At 40.4% G+C, this 20,064-nt stretch overlaps 1 protein-coding gene across 1 annotated transcript; it reads left to right on the forward strand.

The window, feature by feature from the left end:
• The first annotated feature begins 1,903 nt into the window (after positions 1–1,903).
• jph2 (junctophilin 2) lies at positions 1,904–20,033 on the forward strand. Its single transcript, XM_026367317.1, has 6 exons — positions 1,904–2,658; positions 4,502–5,318; positions 12,873–12,991; positions 14,743–15,656; positions 17,394–17,494; positions 17,633–20,033. Exons 1-5 carry the CDS (start codon positions 2,280–2,282, stop codon positions 17,472–17,474), a joined length of 2,310 nt encoding a protein of 769 aa, XP_026223102.1. The 5' UTR covers positions 1,904–2,279; the 3' UTR covers positions 17,475–17,494; positions 17,633–20,033.
• The last annotated feature ends 31 nt before the right edge of the window (positions 20,034–20,064 follow it).

The raw sequence follows: 20,064 nt of genomic DNA on the forward strand, positions 1-20,064 counted from the left end.
AATCAAATTAACATAAATATAAATAATGTAATTGAATTTAAAATGTACTTTGTATTGTCTGAACTAATAAATAAGACTTGTCCTAACTTAAAATGACGACTTGAATAAACTCATTTAACAGAAATCACTCAACTCTTTAGATTTAGTTGATAAAACACAAAACTTTAACATTAAAACTTCCTTGTATGTTTTGTTTGTTAATTCCTTTGGTGTTTCTTGTAGTTGGATTCAGTTCATAAGTGAAGGAGTAACTTCACTTATGAAGAGCAACTTGTGATGTTTTTTTGTGCGAGTTCATCATGTTAACTGCAAAACTCTGGTTGTTTCCCTCAGATCAAATGAGTTCAAATGACAACCGAACTTGTTCAATAAAATAACAACATCAGCTTTAGCAACCAAACAAAGACAACAGCTGAAGCAACGTGCAATATTTATTCAGTGTAGGCTATACAGTACACACACCAACAACCACATGCTTTCTGAACATGCACTGATTGATTCTACGACTAATATTTTGTTTGAAGTTTTATGGTTTTATTGACATTATATGCAAATAATTGATTGATCCAGCATTTCATGCTAAAAGCCACATTCAAGTAAAAGTGAAAAGAAATGAATACAAATATTATATATATATTATATATTATTATATATGAAGTGGTCCCCAGTCCTTTTACAGCTGGGTCGAATTCAGGATTGTTGTCAGTTTTCAGCCCTTTCACCAAATAGAATCACAAACTTATCAGATGGTTTGAAAGAAGTTCTATCCAACAGTTCACCAACAGCTGAGACATGTCCAAAGACAAATGTATGTCTTCTTTACTCTGATTTGTCCTCTTCAGATTAATCTTGTTGTCTGGATCTTGACCTCTAGGTTGAGAACCTCTCAACTATCAAACTGAATGTAATGTGTTTAAATGCTTTTCTGTGCTTTCTAGAATAATGACCTCACCTTACCTCCCACAGTTTGAACCATCGTTAAAAAAGACACAGCACATTCAAATCACACTATAACAGCTGTTTAGAAGAATTTAAAGAAATCCTTCATCATCATTGTCCTGTCGTTCTCTCTGTTATTCACGTTACCACAGAAAGCCTTAAATACAGTAATGTCCATGCTTTTTCTGATTAGGATATCAGAATTCACACTGATGAAATTTAACTTCCTTAAGGAGTAAAAAGGAGAAGATGTAGTTTATATGGTGACTCTATGTCATTTTAACCATTTATACTAGTCTATATTTACTACTATCTAATTAATTATTTGATTAATTTAAAATTAATTTAAGTTTGACATTAAAGTATTGATGTTCACACAAGTACAATTTCTATCCTTTTATCATTGCTCAGTAGTGTCCAAAACATTTAGCGTGGTGAACAGAGGACAGTGAAACAAGTGTAGCTGCAGTTAGTGACTGTTCTCAGCAGAGGGAGTGAAGTGAGTGAAGCGCACTGTAATACTGTCATTATGGAAACAGTCATCTCCACTGACTGTCAAGTGTTTGTTGTATTTGAAAATATGAGAGTGGATACAGCAGTAAATGAATCTCATACTGACAGCCCCCTGCAGTTATCCAGTTACCCTGTATTTAAAACAATAGTATTCAGGGAGGTTATAATATAAATGTTAGAGTAAAACCAGGTGGAGCTTGTTTATATTCTAACCTCTGTATTCTAACAGATTCTGTTCAAACTGAATCATAATCTGTGGATATCTGTATAAGTTCAGAGTCCTGAATAATAAGTAGTCTACTTCAAGACTCTGGTCCGGCTCCTTGCAGACAGCAGAGTGAGGATTGGGTTGTATTTTTGGAAGGGAGCGTGTGTGTGTGTGTGTGTGTGTGTGTGGACTGGTCGCCTTGTTAGGTCTGCTAAAACATTTCCCACAGCAGCGACTGTCAGGAGATAGCTGGGTGGCAGGGACAGGGGGAGAGGGCCTTTTCTCTGCGGCCACCTAGAAAAGCCATGTTAGATCTCTGGCTTCTCAAGAAATAAAGAGGGAAGAACTCCTTTCATTCAGAACCGCTGAGTAACCTGAAGATCAAACTCTAGTGAAGTTTCTGTGAAGTGCGTCGTGCGCTCCGGAGCTTCATGGACACGCAGAGAGACCCCCAGAGCAGCTTCACAAGAAGAAACCCCCACAAGTTGAGCACCAAGGATACGTCCAGTCAGTTTTGATGTCAGGTGAAGGAGAGCTCAGACTGACGGGGATTGTATCTTTAGCAAGGTAACAGGCCACGACAAGCTTTACTTTGAGATCTGCGTTATTGCGCAGCGGCATGAGTGGAGGGCGCTTCGAGTTCGACGACGGAGGAGCTTATTGCGGAGGCTGGGAGGGGGGCAAAGCCCACGGCCACGGCATCTGCACCGGACCCAAAGGCCAGGGCGAGTTCTCTGGATCATGGAACTACGGCTTCGAGGTGGTGGGAGTCTACACCTGGCCCAGCGGAAACACCTACGAGGGCTACTGGTCGCAGGGGAAGCGTCACGGTCTGGGAGTAGAAACCAAAGGACACTGGATTTACAAAGGGGAATGGACTCATGGTTTTAAAGGGAGATACGGGATCCGGATTAGTACTGGTAGTGGAGCCAAGTATGAAGGAACATGGAACAATGGGCTTCAGGATGGATATGGAACAGAAACATATGCGGATGGAGGTGAGAGTCACACAGTGAGACTGTTAAGAGTAGTGGGATACTTCTTTACTTCAAGTTCATTTTGATAGTAGGTAACTAGAGTGGAGTAAAAGTGAGGATAGAGGAGAGATAGGTGCCTCAGGATGTCTGATGGTCCAGTAAAGAGAGCCTGAGTGGAAGGAAAGGACAGGGAGGAGGTGAGAGAGAGAATCACAGCTTCTCTCTCACTGTTCCTCCTTCATGTTCCTGAGGGAACACGCAAACAGAGATTTATGTGAGAACGTTCTCCAATAGACGAGGTGGAAGTTTGGATTTAGAGTCCTCAAACTGCAGCTTCTGACTCATATGAAGACCTTCAGTGCTCGCACACAGCGGGACTGAAAACCAAACATTAAACTGTGTGACAGCCATAAACAGAAAAGACAGAATGAACAGAGGCGAAGAATAAAGTCTGAGCTGCTGAGACGCAACTCACTCCAAAAATGACGTTTAAAGAAAGGTTCGTAATTAGTAAGAGACTTGAAATCAGTGGGAAGTTTCTTAAGTAATGGTTAAGAAACCAATAATCAGAGATACACAAACTGCACTGGAATTGTTTAGCAGGTCAAAGTGGACTGAAGAGGTAGATCCTAGATTTAGAAGCAGATACCAGATTTAGACAGTGATTCAAGAGAAAAAACATATAAGAGATCAAATCGAATTTGTTAAAACAGAGACTATGTGGGCTTCATCGTAACAGTTGACTTACTTTTTCTCCATCCCTCTAACATATACTAGAGTAGACATGTAAAATGAAAAATAGAAATTATCCATTACTTTATAATTGTATCTCTTGAGTGGTACCATGTTTTCACTGCTCACCACTGAGGATTTGTTGTCAGTAGAATTGATTCCTCTACCTGAGTGGTTATCTCAATTGATGTTACAAGGGCTCCAGGACATTTCCATCCTTAAATACTCTTTGGGAGCGTCTACTGGTAACCGGAGATCCCCCAGTTCATCCATATCACTGTGTAAAAGAAAGCAATTAAGTTAGACAAGTACATTTCAGTTGTGCTCATGTGACGGCAGTAGTGTCCCTCCATAACAGCAGACTCATCATCTTTGATCCTAGTTTGGTGGAAGTTGTGGTGGGGAATGTGACAGCGCCAGATGTCAGGATGTAATAATAGCCCCACAAGTGCCACAACCTCCTGGCCTCACGGGCTGAGACCTAGCTGTCACTATAATCCACACGTTAATTTTAGCCTGAGACCAGACCCTGGGTGATTTGTCAGTGAGTGCATAAATGAATGAGGCTTTTCAGACTAAAGATCTCCAACACATTGAAATAAAATGTGGGTTGTTGTCACCCTCTGGCCACAGCCAAACCTAATGTGACAGCCATCCATCAAACCTTAGTTAAGACACTTAGTTTTATCAATTTTATACGGTACACATACATTGAATTAAGGGATAAATTCACACTGAGTTGATCCCTTAACATAAGTTGCTGCCTTTAAGGAATCTTCCAAATAGTCATCAGGTTTCATAGTGAGCCATTCTCTCTTGGTATAGAGGATACGTTAGGGGATCAATAGCAGTTTGCATGTGTATGTACAAAATACAGTGCCTGTACAGCCAGTAGATGCTGAGATATTTTATAAGATGTGACTTGTCAATGACGCTACACAAATGAAAAGTCACAGTATTGCAGAGTCAGTAGGATTCATCCTCTGAGAAAAATGAATCTTTGTACCAAATGTTTTGGCAGTGAGATGTTTTAATCGGAACCTAAGCCTTGCTAGCTTGGCTAACAATTGTCTTAATGTTTGATCTTTGCTGCAGAAAAATAAATAATTATCCACTTTTCCGATGTTTGCAGGTACTTTCCAAGGTCAATTCACTGGTGGAATGCGGCATGGCTATGGTGTCCGTCAAAGTGTCCCCTATGGCATGGCAGCAGTTGTCCGCTCTCCACTTCGTACCTCCTTGACCTCCCTTCGCAGTGAGCATAGCAACGGCACGGTGCTGCAGCAGGACATCCCTATCATCACGACTACCAACACCTCAGGTGAAGAGACGCCTGTCACTATCCCTACTCAGCTGGGACCATCTCGAGGAGGTTTTGCTCTCACCCTCCAGGTGGACCCAGATGCAGTGAAACCCAAGAAAAAGGGCTTGTTTCGGAGGGGCTCCCTGCTTGGCAAGCTGAAGAAGTCTGACTCGAGCACCTCGTTGTCCAGCCAGAAGAGCAAGCTCAGTTTCCTGAGGACGGAATCAGCTCTCAGCTCCAACGCCAGCGACACCAACTCGACCATTAGCATTGGGGACGAGAGCCTAGCTGGAGCTGAAGATTTCCCCCCAGTGGAGTCCGACATTGATGCCACCACCACAGAGGTCTACATGGGCGAGTGGAAGAATGACAAGCGCTCAGGATATGGAATAAGCGAAAGGTCCAGCGGGCTGAAGTATGAGGGCGAGTGGCTGAACAACCAGAGACACGGCTACGGCTGCACCACCTTTGCTGAGGGAGGAAAGGAGGAGGGTAAGTACATGAACAACATGCTGGTGAAGGCCATAAAGAAGAGGGTCATCCAGCTGAAGGGGACAAAGATCAAGCAGAAGGTGGAGCGAGCAGTGGAGGGGGCTCAGAGGGCTGCAGCCATCGGCAAGCAGAAGGCAGAAATCGCTGCTTCCAGGTGAGAAGAGACGAGAGATGATTCTCTGTAGCTCTATATCACCTTGATTAACAGGAACAATTTGGACCTTAGAGCAATTACCAACTTTACAAGGAGCAAAGTAGACACCAAATTCTGTACTTCAACCATCCATCCACTTTTATTCAGAGCCACCCACTCCAGTGGTTTGGCTGCTTGTCACAATAATCTATAACAGGAGATAAAATGAACCATTATATTTACATCACCATGCTATAGTTAAGAAATCCAAGGTGCACCTCCTAAAGTGGCTGTTTGAAACACAGGATTTTATATCACACAGATATTCCCTAGTTCATAGTTCATAGTTTCAATTTGTTTGAAACTATTTTTTAGCTAATTTGTAGTTCCAGTAGTGCAAATAATACTGGCAAAATGTGTTTCTTCACTGAGAACAGCTGAGCTGGAAAGCTATCCAGAAGTCCCTGTTTCGGTTTATCCACTCTGATTCATGTGGAATTACACAGCTTCACTAGAAAGTAAGGTGGAAAGGTAACAAAGATGTCATAGTGACAGCTCAAGTTGTGGTTGCTAACAGGGACAACTCCTTATTTAGGTAATGTAGTAGTTGTTGTAAATCTTGTTTATTGTTTATTGTATCCCGCACCCCATCCGGTCAAGGCAGATGGCCGACTAACTTGAGCCTGGTTCTGATGGAGGTTTCTTCCTCTAAAGGGAGTTTGTCCTCTGCACTGTTGCCTAATGCTTGCAGAAGTTGGATGTGTTGGGTGTGTTTTTTCTTTCTTATGTAAAGCACATAACACTGTAACGCATTTTTAGAAAAGTGCTCTATAAATATATTATTATTATTATTTAGCGTCTGATGTTGAGCCTACTTAAAATGATTAACAAATTAAAATTTATTCAAAGTATAATTTTTATTTTGTACTGCATACATATGCATGACAAATCATTCAGGCTGTTTGTTTGCCTCCCAAATGAAAAACAGTGTAGAACTGAAACATAGAAAAGAAAAGATATATAAATCAACCACATCAAAATTGACAGCACATTCAAATATCTATAACAGTAAGCCCCCCTAAGGATGAAATCCTAGACCCGGCCCTGGCTCCACAGAGAATAGTTAGCAGTAACTAAGTCTGGTTTTGTAAAATAATTGGTCATAATCAATAATAATTTTTGGATGACACCAGCTCTGGAAGAAAACTATGGTCACCTGGAAAATACAAATAAAATAGAGCATAAATACAACAAAGCTGGAGCAGCACATCTTTACGATACAAAAGTCAGTCATATTTACTTTTTATTGAATTTTCTGTGCATAGCAGTGGTTTGGGCTAAATGCTAACATCAACATGCTAATGTACTCAAAGGAATCCGGCCGTGCTGGAGTTTATATCAGTTGACACCAAGATGTCATCAGTTTTGCAGGCAGATAGTCATTATAAACAGATTCATAAAGCAACTCCGTGAGCAGCTTTAAAAATAGAAAATCTGTTGATTAGTATTATTTCATGCAATCAGAGATTCAAATATACAAACACTAGATATTCAGCAAAATCATGTTCTGTCTGAATCTTCCTTGTTTCTCATCTCACTTTTAATCATGCTCTACTGGCATATTTGGCTCAAGTCCTGATGCTTGGACATCTGTTTCTGAAGTTATGTCTTGTCCTGATAAACAGTTTTATTTCTGTATAAGGCGCTTGTTTATTAAAGGACTAGTTTGACATTTTGAAGATAAATAATTCTCATATCTGCCTAATGAAAAAGAAGTGACAGCCAGGAGATGTTGAGGTAACTAAATCCGCCTGCCAGTTACCTCTGAAGTTCACAAATTAACATGTCTTGTTTGTGAGCTCTTGAGTTCTAGTGGTATATTGACATGAGCAAAACCCCCATCAAATCACAAATAGCTATTTTTACACCTACTTTAGATGAATGGGAACAGAAAACACTGTGTAACACTGTTTGTAGTTTCCCACTGTTTCCAGTCTTTGTGATAAGTGCTAACTGCTGTTTCGTAGCTCTAGCTCCATATTTCTAAGTCAGTTCATATTAAATCAATCAGATTGTAGTAAACAATGTTTTTTTGTATGTTTCATATTGTTCATCCATGATCACATCTATCTACAGTATCTCTGTGACCTTACAAGGCAGTGCTGTTTTTGTCCACATTCATCTTCAGCACCTGAAATAAGCTCAGTGTTTACAGCAGTGGGACGTGAGCACTGATGGACTGCAGATCCCAGTCCCAACAGAATGAAATCTAAATATTGTACTCAGGGGATAAGCAGTATATTAGACTTATGGGCCAGTGTTCATTGTATCGGTGCTTTAAGATCACCTACAGCATATCCAGAGCCACCTAGACAGAGTAGATAATGGAAGCAAACATTTAGTATTTATGTACAGGGCTTGCTTTCATAAACACCTCGGTGGCCTTCATTTCATCCAAACATGATCTCATAGGAAATATTTCTTTAACAGATTCCTAACTGAATATATTCATCTCCAGACAACAGGAAGACTTTACTTTAAGTTCTGCACTTGTAGATAATAAATAAATAAATAAATAAATAGTAAACAAGGAAAATCTTGCAAAGGGCAGAAGGAGACATAAATACTTATAATAACTAGTATTTCCATTTAATTTCTACCTTACACTTAGACTGCAGTGCAATTCTGGAGCAAATATTGTACTTCTGCACTCCGCTGCATATGTCTGGCAACTAGTTACTAAAAGTTACTTTTCAGATTACAATTATACCTACAAAACATTTGGCTAAGTTTATAAAATGTTATGCATTATTATATATGCATAGTTCATAATTGTTTGGCTTTTCATTCTAAACTTCTCACAAGGCTTCAAACTTACTGTTCAAATTTAGTTTTTTCTTAGGAAGACATTTTGATGATACTTCTGTACTACCTAAGGAGTTACTTTACTGTATATTTATTGAATAAAAGCATCTGAATGTTGCCAACGCTGTGGAAAACTAACTACACAACAACTACTCTAGAGTGGTCCTGAACATTACACTGAAAACCGTTATTATATAAGAGGTGGGGACATGACACATCTGTTCCTGGCAGTGGTTTCATCACACTATGATCCTTTGGCAACGAAGCCGAGGATTAAAAATACATGTACAACCTGTGCACTGCATGGGATGCCAGACCTGGCCTCTTCAAGCCCAGTTAGCAGAGCTGGAGACTGGTGTTCAGGCACTCTGCGGACATTGTTCTATCGTGTGGTCTGGTAGCTGGGCATCTGGAGGAGGACCTGTGTGGCAGGACACGATGTAAATGACGCACACTCGGGGGCCCTGTGGTCACAGAGGAGCCCTGACTAAATATGGACAGGCGCACTCTTGCTGTATCACAATCACACGGGAATGCAACAGCTGATTATCCTCTCTTCCCCCTCCTCGCCTTTCAGATGCCATCTCTCCTGCCTAGTCCCAGACACACACTCAGACTGTTTTCTCATGCTGAAAACTGCCTTTTTTCTCTCTACACACTTATTTCAGGTGATTATTTCCCTCATTCCTGTATTAGCTAATCACAAACTTGTCTGAGTGGTATACAAGTCTGCCTGAGACACTGTGGCCCTCTGTAAGCTGTAGCTCCTCTGCCAGCCAGCAACAGATCACAGATCTCAGTCCATCTTGCGTCAGCAGTGGTGTCAAATGGTTCCACGGATATAAATATGACACAGCTCATAAGCAAGTGCTTGGGTATAAAGGGTTAGTGTATATATGTACCACACCTAGCTTTGGTTGTGCAGCTTGGATTACGTACTGTACTGCTGATATAAGCATTTTGCGTTGTTGAGTGATCAGCTGGGCCGACATTTGTAAACACAGGTCAGTTCTGACCTCAGTTAGGAACTATTTGGTGTCTGCTTTTATAAGTTACTTATTCAATGAGATGTTATGTCACAGAGGAGAAAATAACTGGTCAGGCATTGTAGAAACTGATGAAATCTCTATAGATATTCCTTGTGTGACCTCTTAGCAATGTTGCAATCATGAGGGTGGACCTAATGGACTTGTATTTTTGCAAAGTGATTGAATAATACCTTTAGTATAATTAACATTAAGGCATCCTTTTATAGAAAGTTAATACATTTTCATACTCCCTCAACCTTTCCACCTCTCACACAGACACACTGTGCAGCTGAATAGGTCCCTCTACAAAGATCTAGTGGCACATGCCAGGATGACAGAGTATCTGTAGCCATCAGCAAGCTCCAGGACGACTGCAGCATAACAACTAAACACATGGTTCCAAAACAGTCAAATATTAAGTAAAGTTCTATCGTGTAGCTTAGTCTGTGATTCATATCTTAGCAAATTCCTAACAACTGAGTCTTCCTGCAGCTGATGTCTCATCACTCCTCAGAGCACAACGAGCGTCTCCTAAGGGCAGCCCTAAAAGCACAAAGGGTATTTAGGTCACAGTGTCAAATGTCATGTTTGGTTGCAGAGAAACACTGGAAGACCAACACAGCCTGCAGTGATTATATAATCTAAAAGAGTTTAATGGTATTTAAAGATCTCACTGAGAGCTCATTGCCTGTATATCATCTAATAATTACACAGAGCATCTAAGTAGGTTACACAGAATATCTGGTGGATTGCAGAAAACATAAAGTGGCAGTAATTCATGTTTTTATGTAAAGAAGTGTTCTACTAATGCAGCATCAATAAGTTGACTGCTCATTTAAGGGTTAAATCTGGTTTTCTTTTGCCGTCCAGTTCAGGGATGAGCTCCTGCTCTACTTTAAAGGACATTCTGGTTAGTGCTGCTGAAGTCTGGGGTTTCTGGACATTTATGGTACTGAGAGCTGTGCTGTTCCTAAACGAGCGACTGTACTTAGTTGACTGCAACAAGCCACCTGTCTGTCACATTTCTCTCTTTAGTTGGGTTTAATTTGGCTTAAGTGGCTACTGTGCTGTCACTGGAAAGTAAATAGTCATGTATTCAGCTACTAAACTCTTTGGTACTTCCTTTGTTTGTATTGCTAATACATTATATTTATTCTACTACATTTAGATAATACATTTTGTATAAAGGTATAGTATATGTGGTAATATAAGTAGGTCTCCTGCATTTATAAGTACAGACAAATACCCCCTTGGATTGTTATATTGTGCAACATGTCTCTGACCTGTATCATCAAATTAAAAACCTACAGTAGTGGAGTACAGGTACTTCATATTTGTACTTAAGTATAGCCCTTCTATACACGACTGTAGGAGCATGAGTGAGCTGTGAGGTTGAAGATAGAGTCAGTTTGCAGGAAGAAGCCATCTGTCGCCTTCCTTTCTCCTCCACCCACCAACTGGCAGTTTACCCAGAAAAACTGATTAACTGCCATATTGTCACCTATTGAACACATCACTCAGACCAATAAGAAACCAAATTAGGGAGTTTGCGGCACATCCGCTTGTTAAGAAAGTCTCTGTCGCTGAACAACTGGACGACAACTGTATAAAGTCTCAGTGAAACTGCTGAAATGTGAAGCATGTAAAATATTCTGACCAGAGCAAATGTGACTGACTGATCTTTGAAGGAGAGGCCTGGTATTTATTACTTTTAGATCAACAACGTCCCAGAAAAAAACAAAAGCAACAATAAACTGGTCCCACTAACCAGCCTGGTATATACAGTGGATCCAAAAAGACATTTGGAGCAGGATTTCTGCAGGATACATTCTGGGAAATGTTCTTTTTCAATGCTTGAACATTTAGAGGTGAACAAGATGCCCACTCTGTAAGTCACACAGTTTTCCTGTGTGTTTCTTTTAGGTGTGTGTGTGTGTGTGTGTGTGTGTGTGTGTGTGTGTGTGTGTGTGTGTGTGTGTGTGTAACTGAGGTTCAGATGTATGTAAAGGTAGTCAGGATAAGGAGCAGTGAAGCATTATGTGACACATGTCATTTAGTTTTATATGTATCATAAAATACATGACTACTGTATCATACCTGTTTTAAAAGCTCTTTGTAAACAGCAGCTGTACATTTCATGTGTTCTGTCAGTGTAATCATTAACATCGGCTGGAGTGGTTCCTAGAAGAGCAGCTCATAATTGTGTGTGGACAGGTGGCGCTCATCCATATCAAACAGGGAACCTCAGGAGTCTCTAATTGTTCCAGTGGGAAGCTCCTTCCTCGTCAAGTCTTCAAGTGGACCAGAGAGCTATTTTCAGCTCAGTGTAAAGTTACGCTGTGTCAAGTATCCACAGAGTAATCACAATCAGTAATTCTCCCAGTTCATGTGGGACAAACAGCAGCAGCAGCTTTGAACTCGGTTTTCAGCCATGTTTCCCGTGTGGCTCTCAGTCAGTACATCTCTTTGATTCAAATGAAACTATCTCAACACGTACTGTTTTTCTTTACTGTAGATATTTATGCTTCCCAGTATGAAGCATCTCCTCTGCCTTAACTACCACCAGCAAGTCCAACGACTGTAAACAGCTTACAGACTTTTCATTTAGTTTTGATTTAAATTTTTTAATTTGTTCTGGTATAAATTACCTAATACCTCCAAAGATTATATTTCTTCTACACAATGTGTTTAGCACCCATTAGGATGCCAACAACACAGTCTCAGGTTCCCCTTGATTCCCTAGAAAAGACACTGAACCCCAAACCCTAGAAGCCTTGAGGGAATGAATGAAGTATCAATTGTTATTATAATTAGCATTAGCATTTAGCTCACACTAGCCAGTCTGCACCTAGGCATGGTTGAGCTCCAACGTCTGGTACTGTGTATGGTTCAGTTGGTCATGTATGGTACAGTATGCATTCACTAAATATGCCCACATGTGGTACTGCAATATCCCATTTAAAAACCATGGAAGCAGACTGATCTATTTCTCCACACGTAAGCCACAAGGCAAATAAACTCCTGAACCTCACTGTGGAATGCACACGTCGAGGTAGCATAAGCATGCTCGGGCCTTTTTTTATTTTTACTGGGGCATCGCAAAACAAAGACAAAGATGCATACGTCCACCTGCTGTAACAGTGTGTAGCATCCTAGCATCTGTTCGCAGTTAGTTTTCTAGCCCACATATAGAATTACACATTACAATATGCATGCATATGCAGTGTGTGTGAATTCTTGGGTAAAGGTAAAATCTGAAAACACGTACTGTTGTAGTAACTCGTTCTTCTGTGGCTCCCTGTCTGTCTCTCTGTCATATAAAAATAAGATTGATGAATACCTTCTTAGCAATAACTTATTATCTTCTTGGGGGTGATACAAGTATAAATTATTTCTGTCACAGCCCACAGAAGAAAGGGACACCTTATACTCTTGATATCTAATAATAGACAATAATAATAGAGCCATATGACCAGCAGCCCCCGTCCCATGCCTTTATTTTAACAAGACTGAACACTTAAATGAGCCCTGTGGCTCTCATATTTTGGTATTATATTGTTTTAGACTTCATCTAGGTTTCATATTCAAGGCTTTTAGTTTCAATGCTAGGCTAATTGTGTTTCAAATAAAACATCTAGATGATTGCTGTAGTAATGAACTGTTTTACATTTGTCCTCTGCAGGACGGCCCATGCAAAAGCCAAGTCGGATGCCGCCGAACAGGCCGCTCAGGCCTCCAACACCGAGTCCAGCATAGCCAGACTGGTGGCCAAAGAGCTCTCTCCTTCATTCTACCAGCCGGGTCAGTGGACATCAGCATTCATTTGTGAAGGGATATTATCAGGGTGTTATCAACTATCAACACACTGACTTTATCAAGGAAACATCAAATATCAACTGCTAACAACACATCTACTAGGTTTATTCTTTACCAGGACCCCTCCAGCTTTTATCAGCAGATCATTCAGCACAAGGGTAGTCGGATTTGAATGTCTAAAAAAGGAACATCTTAATCGGTCAAAGGGACCGTATCAGTTTCATTGCAGGTCTGTCGACACACACTTCCACATTCACACACATGCACGGCAGCCATTTAGGAGCCTCGTGCATTTTTTCCGTTGTTTTCTCTCTCAGCAGACAGCTTAAAGGAATCAGACGCAGACAGTCAGTAATCCAACTTGGCTGACTGAATTGTCTCTTACTCATACTACAAATGGACGAGCCCTGGCTGACTCCTGCATTCTTGCACGAAAGATCTCTCAACAAGAAGATACATAGTAACACAGATGGTACAGTGTTAGCAACGCTGTGATTTATTTATTAGTCTTACAAGTTGAAGGATAAATCTGGTACTATTCTATATTTTTGTTAGTGTTAAAGAATTTCACAAAAACACCCTAATCCACATTGTACTGATTATACTGAAACGAATGATCACTGTAGTCAATAACTAGACTATTATTCCAAAAACTATTAAAAGACAGAAGTGGGCCTCATGGTTGCACTGGGTGACGTGTATCCATTACTATCTTTGATTTAAACCCACAACATCCTGCTGCCTTCATCCACTGCTGATACACAATTTACCCTAAATTATTTAAGATAAGATAAAATATAATAAGGTAAAATAAACTTTTAGTCGTCCCACAGTGGGAAAATTTTAATGTTACAGCAGCAGAGAATGTGCATTGTACGGCAACAATAAAAATACAATAAGAATAAAAAAATATCACAATCAAACAATTGCACCATGGGTCAGTTGTATTGCACAGTTCCATAGTTTTAAAGTGACAAGTAATAACTAACTGTGTAAATAGTTCACTGGGAAAAGCTCTGATTATAAAGTGTGACAGCAGCAGGGAGAAAAGACCTTCAATATCATTCCTTCAGACATTTAGGGTGGAACAGTCTGTCACTGCTCAGAGGTGACACTGCATCATACAGGGGGTGAGAGTCGTTCTCTGATGACAGCTTGGCTACCATCCTCCGTTCTTCCACCTCCTGCACTGAATCTAGGGGCATCCCCCATTTCTTGTATAGGGCATCGGTGTTATTTATTGTTCAGGTGATCTGGAGGTAGCGCCACTGGCACCAGTCTACATTCTGGATCAGTTCCCTGCAGACGTTATCTGATAACTCTGCCATTGTCGAGTGCAGGTTGGATGGTGTTAAAAGCACTGGAGAAGTCAAAAACATGACTCTCACAGTGCTCCCAGCCTCATCCAGGTGTGAAAGAGTTCAATTCAGGAGGAAGATGACAGCATCTTTAACTCTGATGCCTGGCTGTCTTGTTCTATAATAACAATTATAGTAATAATGAAGAAGACGAATATACAGCACTGGTCTTTTTACGGGGTTTGATGACATGACTAAAAAAAAGTACTTTGATGTTAATTACTCCTGTAAGTGGAAGGACTGCTGCATGATAATTGTGTAAACTAGGAAATAGCACAAACATGTTTTTGGATATACAGAGCAAAACATTAATCCCAAGAATCATATTAAGTGATCAGTGCTAAACACTAATATAGTGTTTAAACTCGTCTTACACAGGTCCTGAGTATCTGAAGAAGAGACTGTTACAGGAGGTTGTTGAGGGCCACGAGAACACAGACACTGTTATGCATGAGCCGCTATTAGCTGAGGAGGAGCCCCTGCCCACACCACCGGAAAGCCCACTCATGAATGAACTGGACAGCCTTATGCCTGGCTCATCCCCAGGCCGCACCCCCTCCCCAAGCCCAGGCATCATCATCAAAGAGGAGCCCAAACTTCTCAGTCCAGGAAACTGGAATGAAGACAAAACCAATAATGATGGTGGCACTAAGAGTAGCAGTAAGCCCAGCAGTCGCCCCACTACTCCTTCAGCCTCCACTTCTGCTTCCGCCTTGGGTGCCCCTGAAGATGGAGTGGCCCCAAGCAGCCGTGGTCCGTCCCGTACTCCGAGTCGTCAGAGCAACAAAAATGAGCAGGGCTCTGACCTGGAGATCAAGCCCCTGCAGAAGTTCGACTCAAAGGCAAAAGCTCCAGATGTCACTCTTACCGCTGCCGCCACTGTAAGGAATAGCCTCATCTCACCAGATGAAGAGGAAGCACCACGCCCCACCTCCAAAGTGCCCCCCAAAGCTATTACCCCTGAACCCAAACCTGCTGAGCTCAAACCTGAAAGAGTTCCATCAATCCACGAACGGGCACCATCTGTGTCTGAGAACAAAGTGGAGTCCAGGGAGGTAAGTAGGCCATCCAGTAAAGCAGAGACAAAGCCATTACCAAAACGACAACCCAGTCCAGCTCCCACCCCAAAACCTGCACGCAATCTTGAACCTAAACCAGTAACAAAACAAGTGGAAGCCAAAAGCATTGTTGCCAAACCAGCCCAGAAGGTGGAACCCAAGGCCGAAGTTCGACTGAAGGCCATTGCATCAATCCCAAGAACTGCAGTGACTGCAGAGTCTTTGGATCTGGAGGTAATATAGTAGACATACACAGTGTATCACATCAATATTATTTTTATATACTGGCTTGGCTGTCCAATAATTATTGAGATAGGGTTGCAGTGAAATTTTGTGCAGACATTCATTGTTACCAAAAGATCAAATCTACTGATTCATACTTTTTCTTTAGCACAAATAAAGTTAGAGTTGTGTTAAGTTATCTAATACCTTAAGATAAGAAAGCTACAGTATATAGCTTTTTGGATTTTTGATATGAGCCAAAACACATCTTAGTGTGGAGCGGTACGGTCAACGTCTTCTGTGATCTAGACTATTAGACAGTGATATATCCTACTAAGCAAGACGTTCTGAGCGAGACAGAGAGGACCAATAATTTCTGCTTGACTGGTACCTTTTCATAGTTTCTTTATTATAATTCCATAATTCTAGCTTTAAAACCTGAAAGTATTAGATTCCTAGACACACAACTGTACTGTGTCTTCCATGCTGATCAAACTAAGATGGTGAACACCAGAAGTACTGTTGCTGCTAAACACCATCATGGTAACAATGTGAGATGTTTGCATTCTAACGTCAGCATTTAGCTCAAAGTATTACTGCAGCCTAACTTTATATGAGGAATACCATTATTTGCAGTCTAGCTGGCCCCCAAATTGATCTTGCCAAAAAGTAACTCCAGTTTAGTTTTATAATAATGAACAAAAACTATATTCAATAGCCTGCTGCAGGAACATTGTGTACACCGTGCTTAGTGTTTGCTGCCAGGCAGAGGTTGTGCAGACCCAAGTCAGCAACATTTGATTTGATAGAGCGTGCAGTAGAGATCCTCAGAATAGCCGGCAATGAACATCACAGTTTGCATCTGTGGTTTGACTTATTCAGGTACATTTGGGGAAAAAAAAGCTGTGCACGTGCACAAACATGTACACATCCAAAAAGACGTGTACATGCATGACCCACCTAAGCAGCTTGAACAGGCCTGTCATACATGAAGAGATGGTTCCCTTCAACTGTGCAGGGCTGCTATAATCTAAAAGTAAATAAGGATCTGTACCCCCATCCAGCCACCTAACTCTTGTTAACGTGATTTTAAGAAACACTAGATATAAGAATTCCTTCAAATCTGACACAACTGTCAACTTACTGATAAACTGATTGCATTTTGGTGGCCAAAAGTCAAAGGTCAGGGCCCAACTGACCTGTGCATTCATCCAGTTGTGGCCTATATTTGTGAATGCAATATGTGAGGAACACTTTAGAATTAGAATGCTCAACCATAAGTGATTAGCACCTGACATCATGCCACTGCACTGCTATGGTGAGGACAGCAGCCAGAAGCTATTTGTATACATTGAAAACACTCTAACCAAACACAGAACTTAGCTGTAACATTATTTTTTAAATAGCTGTAAATCTACAGTGAAGGTGTGTCAGTGTGACTTGTCATACCTTAAAATTCATGTTTATTCCTGCAGTATCAGGGTAAAACCCACAGATCTGATCATATTCCTCCCTTATATGACAATATACATTTTCCAGTCGTTACTGTTGTGTACAGTTTAGCCACCAAAAAAAATCCACACACAATGATCTCCTCACATTGGGCCGCTGACGCCCCTCTCTGCTGGGAGCTTTACAGGCAGAACAAAGGAATTTTAGCCAGTGGTGTAGTTGTAGCTATAGTGAAACTTAGTCATTCTACGAATTCACTGTCCTTTTATTACATGTATATGTCCCTTTCTTTTCAAGGGCCCAAACACCATAATGATCTGCATGGTAATCCTGCTCAACATCGGCCTGGCCATTCTCTTTGTACACATCTTGTCATGAGATATCTTCCATCATCTCAGGTAATATACATACGATGTTGGAAAAGTGATGCAGTGAAATTACCCAATGTCAATATCTGTATATTTACACGACCTGCATGTAAAAGGTGAGTGAGAGGAGTCCATTAAAAAGACGAATGTTGGTTTTCTGGTCAGCAGCAGTGTTGCAGAGACGGCCTTCCTCCTCTGTAAGGACCAGAGATCAAAGAGACCGCTGAGAGGAAAACCACCTCGCAGAGACAACCCCAGCCCTTTTAAAGGCTTATGTGTGACTCTCTGTGAAGTTCCTCTCTTTCCATAGGAGAATCTGAAGGACTGAAAGGAACAACTGAAACGATCTGATGACATTTATATGTTAAAAGGAGAATGGGGGGCGAGAGGGTGAAGATGGAAAAGCTGGATTGTAGGAAATGTCCAGGTGGCACTCAAAAATTGTGTCAAACATTTGCAAAAAAAAAGAAAAGAAAAAACCCTTATTTCAATTCTTAATTGAGATTAATTTAAACAACAAATCCAAATGATGCAGTACCATGTTTGTATTTGCTGAAGTAACATCAATAGCATATACAGACTGAATATTTTCTCCACTATGCCTTGAACTTGACTGAGACACCGGCAAATATCTGCAGCCGATGCGTGAAGAGTTTGGGAGTGATGACATTATGTCATTATTGTTTTGTATGGATGAAGAGTAACGTATTGTTTAAAAGAGTCACTTGATTTACTAAGAAAATACTGCTGAAATACTACAAACTGTAAACCAGTGCTACTGTAAAGCCATTTACTGTGTTGATCTTGAGGCTCCAAAGCATCATAAACTGCATGTTATCTAACTGCATTGTGAAAACAAATTGGAATTTGAGACCTTGGTGTACTGCACTGTGAAATTTTCTACTTTCACTGGGATTTTTATGCTTTTATCATCATTCTGCTGCTTTGGTTTGGGAGCTTAGAAACCAAATAGAGAAGGAAAATAGGAAGCTTATGCGTGTCACTGTTATTGTGTATGTACCGATATGTTTTGTATGTTTTGTCATACAACACGGGTGGTTTTAAGTGAGAGTTGTGTATGTTTTGCAATAGGATATACAGGCAGAAAAAGAAGGATGAGATTTAAACAATCACTGTATGTTGGAATAGGATTTCTCATTCTGCAGATTTACAGTAGCAGCAGTAGATGAGACAGGATGAGAAAACTGTCCACTCTGTTCCACCGTTGTGCTTTAGACCCAGATGACTAATTTTTGTATGCATGAGGGCACTCTGTGTGTATGTGTTTGTATTTTGTACCATTCTGACGTGCACGTCTTTTCAGCATTCAGAATATTCTGCTGTAGGATTGTTGTCAAAAACATACATGTATGCAAGCCTAAATGTATTTATTTCCCCTGAAGGATTCAGTCAGATTACCTCATGACTGAGATGGAGAAGAAGAAAAAAAGTTGACATAATTCTTAACTCCATGTCTTACATTGAGAAGAACATTTTCAGATGCATCATTTATCATTTCTCCAAATGATTTTACCCATTACTATACGAGATTGCAAACAAAATCTAACAATGAATTAAATTCAAATGGCAGATTAACATAATGTTAAGTGCAAAACTCTTCATACAGGTCAGTACTGTCTATCACTACTGTAATAGTACTGTTTTGTCGTTAAGTGCATTTAACAAAGTGAAATAACATTGCCAAATTTGAAGAAATGCATTTTAATTATTTGAAAGCTTAAATTAAATTTAAAAAAAAAAACACTTTTGAATGTGTCCTTTTGGTGAAACTCATCACCTTAATCAGCTTTAAAAAAATGATTTTACTCCAACAATTTTAGCTGCACAAATTTCTAACCTCATTCCATGATTTTCATATGCAGAAGATTTCCAGTCTAGAAGCAGCAGAACTAAGTATTTTTAAACACCACCTGTCTGCCAGGATCAGACACCCCAAATCCCTCCCTTGGGCCACAGTGAATACCACACCCTATTTTAAAACCAGGCTGGGGTTAGACCTTGGTTCTCATCATACAAGTCTCACAGAACACACAGAACATCCCCTTAATTAATTAAAATAACTGCAATTGGCAAACGATAGTAAAAACATCAGATGGTGTTCAAGTCATTAGTTAACTACAGGCTATCCTTTAATTTTGCACTTTCAGCGCTCTGGAGTCCAAACTGCTGAACACTGCTGCCCCCAAGTGACAAAAGAAAAGCAAGATAATTTTAAAAGTCAAATAATAGTACATCCTCCAAGGCTACAGTCACATGCTCCAATGTTCCAAGTCTTCTACCATCAGATTTGATATGTCATGTGCATGATTAAGAAAAATGTGAGGCACGTTTATAATGACATAATTGGTTCAACAGTCTCAGAGTGTACTCAAACTGCTCCTTTCTATTTGCCTTCAACAGAAGCTTTTCTTTAAATGTCTAACAAAGGGTCTACAACACAAAAAGTATTTGTTCGCATCTCTTAAATAGATAATTATCATATTCAAGTCAGGTCAAGTATTCAAGGATCAGATTTGTACAACTTCAGTTGTGACGTGAATGTGGCTTAAGTGAAATCAAGTAATAGGCTCCATCCATGT

This window comes from Anabas testudineus, chromosome 7, assembly GCF_900324465.2.
Source record: "Anabas testudineus chromosome 7, fAnaTes1.2, whole genome shotgun sequence".
Lineage (NCBI taxonomy): Eukaryota > Metazoa > Chordata > Actinopteri > Anabantiformes > Anabantidae > Anabas > Anabas testudineus.

Bases quoted from the DNA above. Each gene is read 5' to 3' on its own strand.
- jph2 (XM_026367317.1), top strand. From the start codon at position 2,280: ATGAGTGGAGGGCGCTTCGAGTTCGACGACGGAGGAGCTTATTGCGGA. The intron at 2,659-4,501 runs GTGAGAGTCACA...CGATGTTTGCAG, and splicing joins AGAAACATATGCGGATGGAG to GTACTTTCCAAGGTCAATTC. The intron at 5,319-12,872 runs GTGAGAAGAGAC...TGTCCTCTGCAG, and splicing joins GCAGAAATCGCTGCTTCCAG to GACGGCCCATGCAAAAGCCA.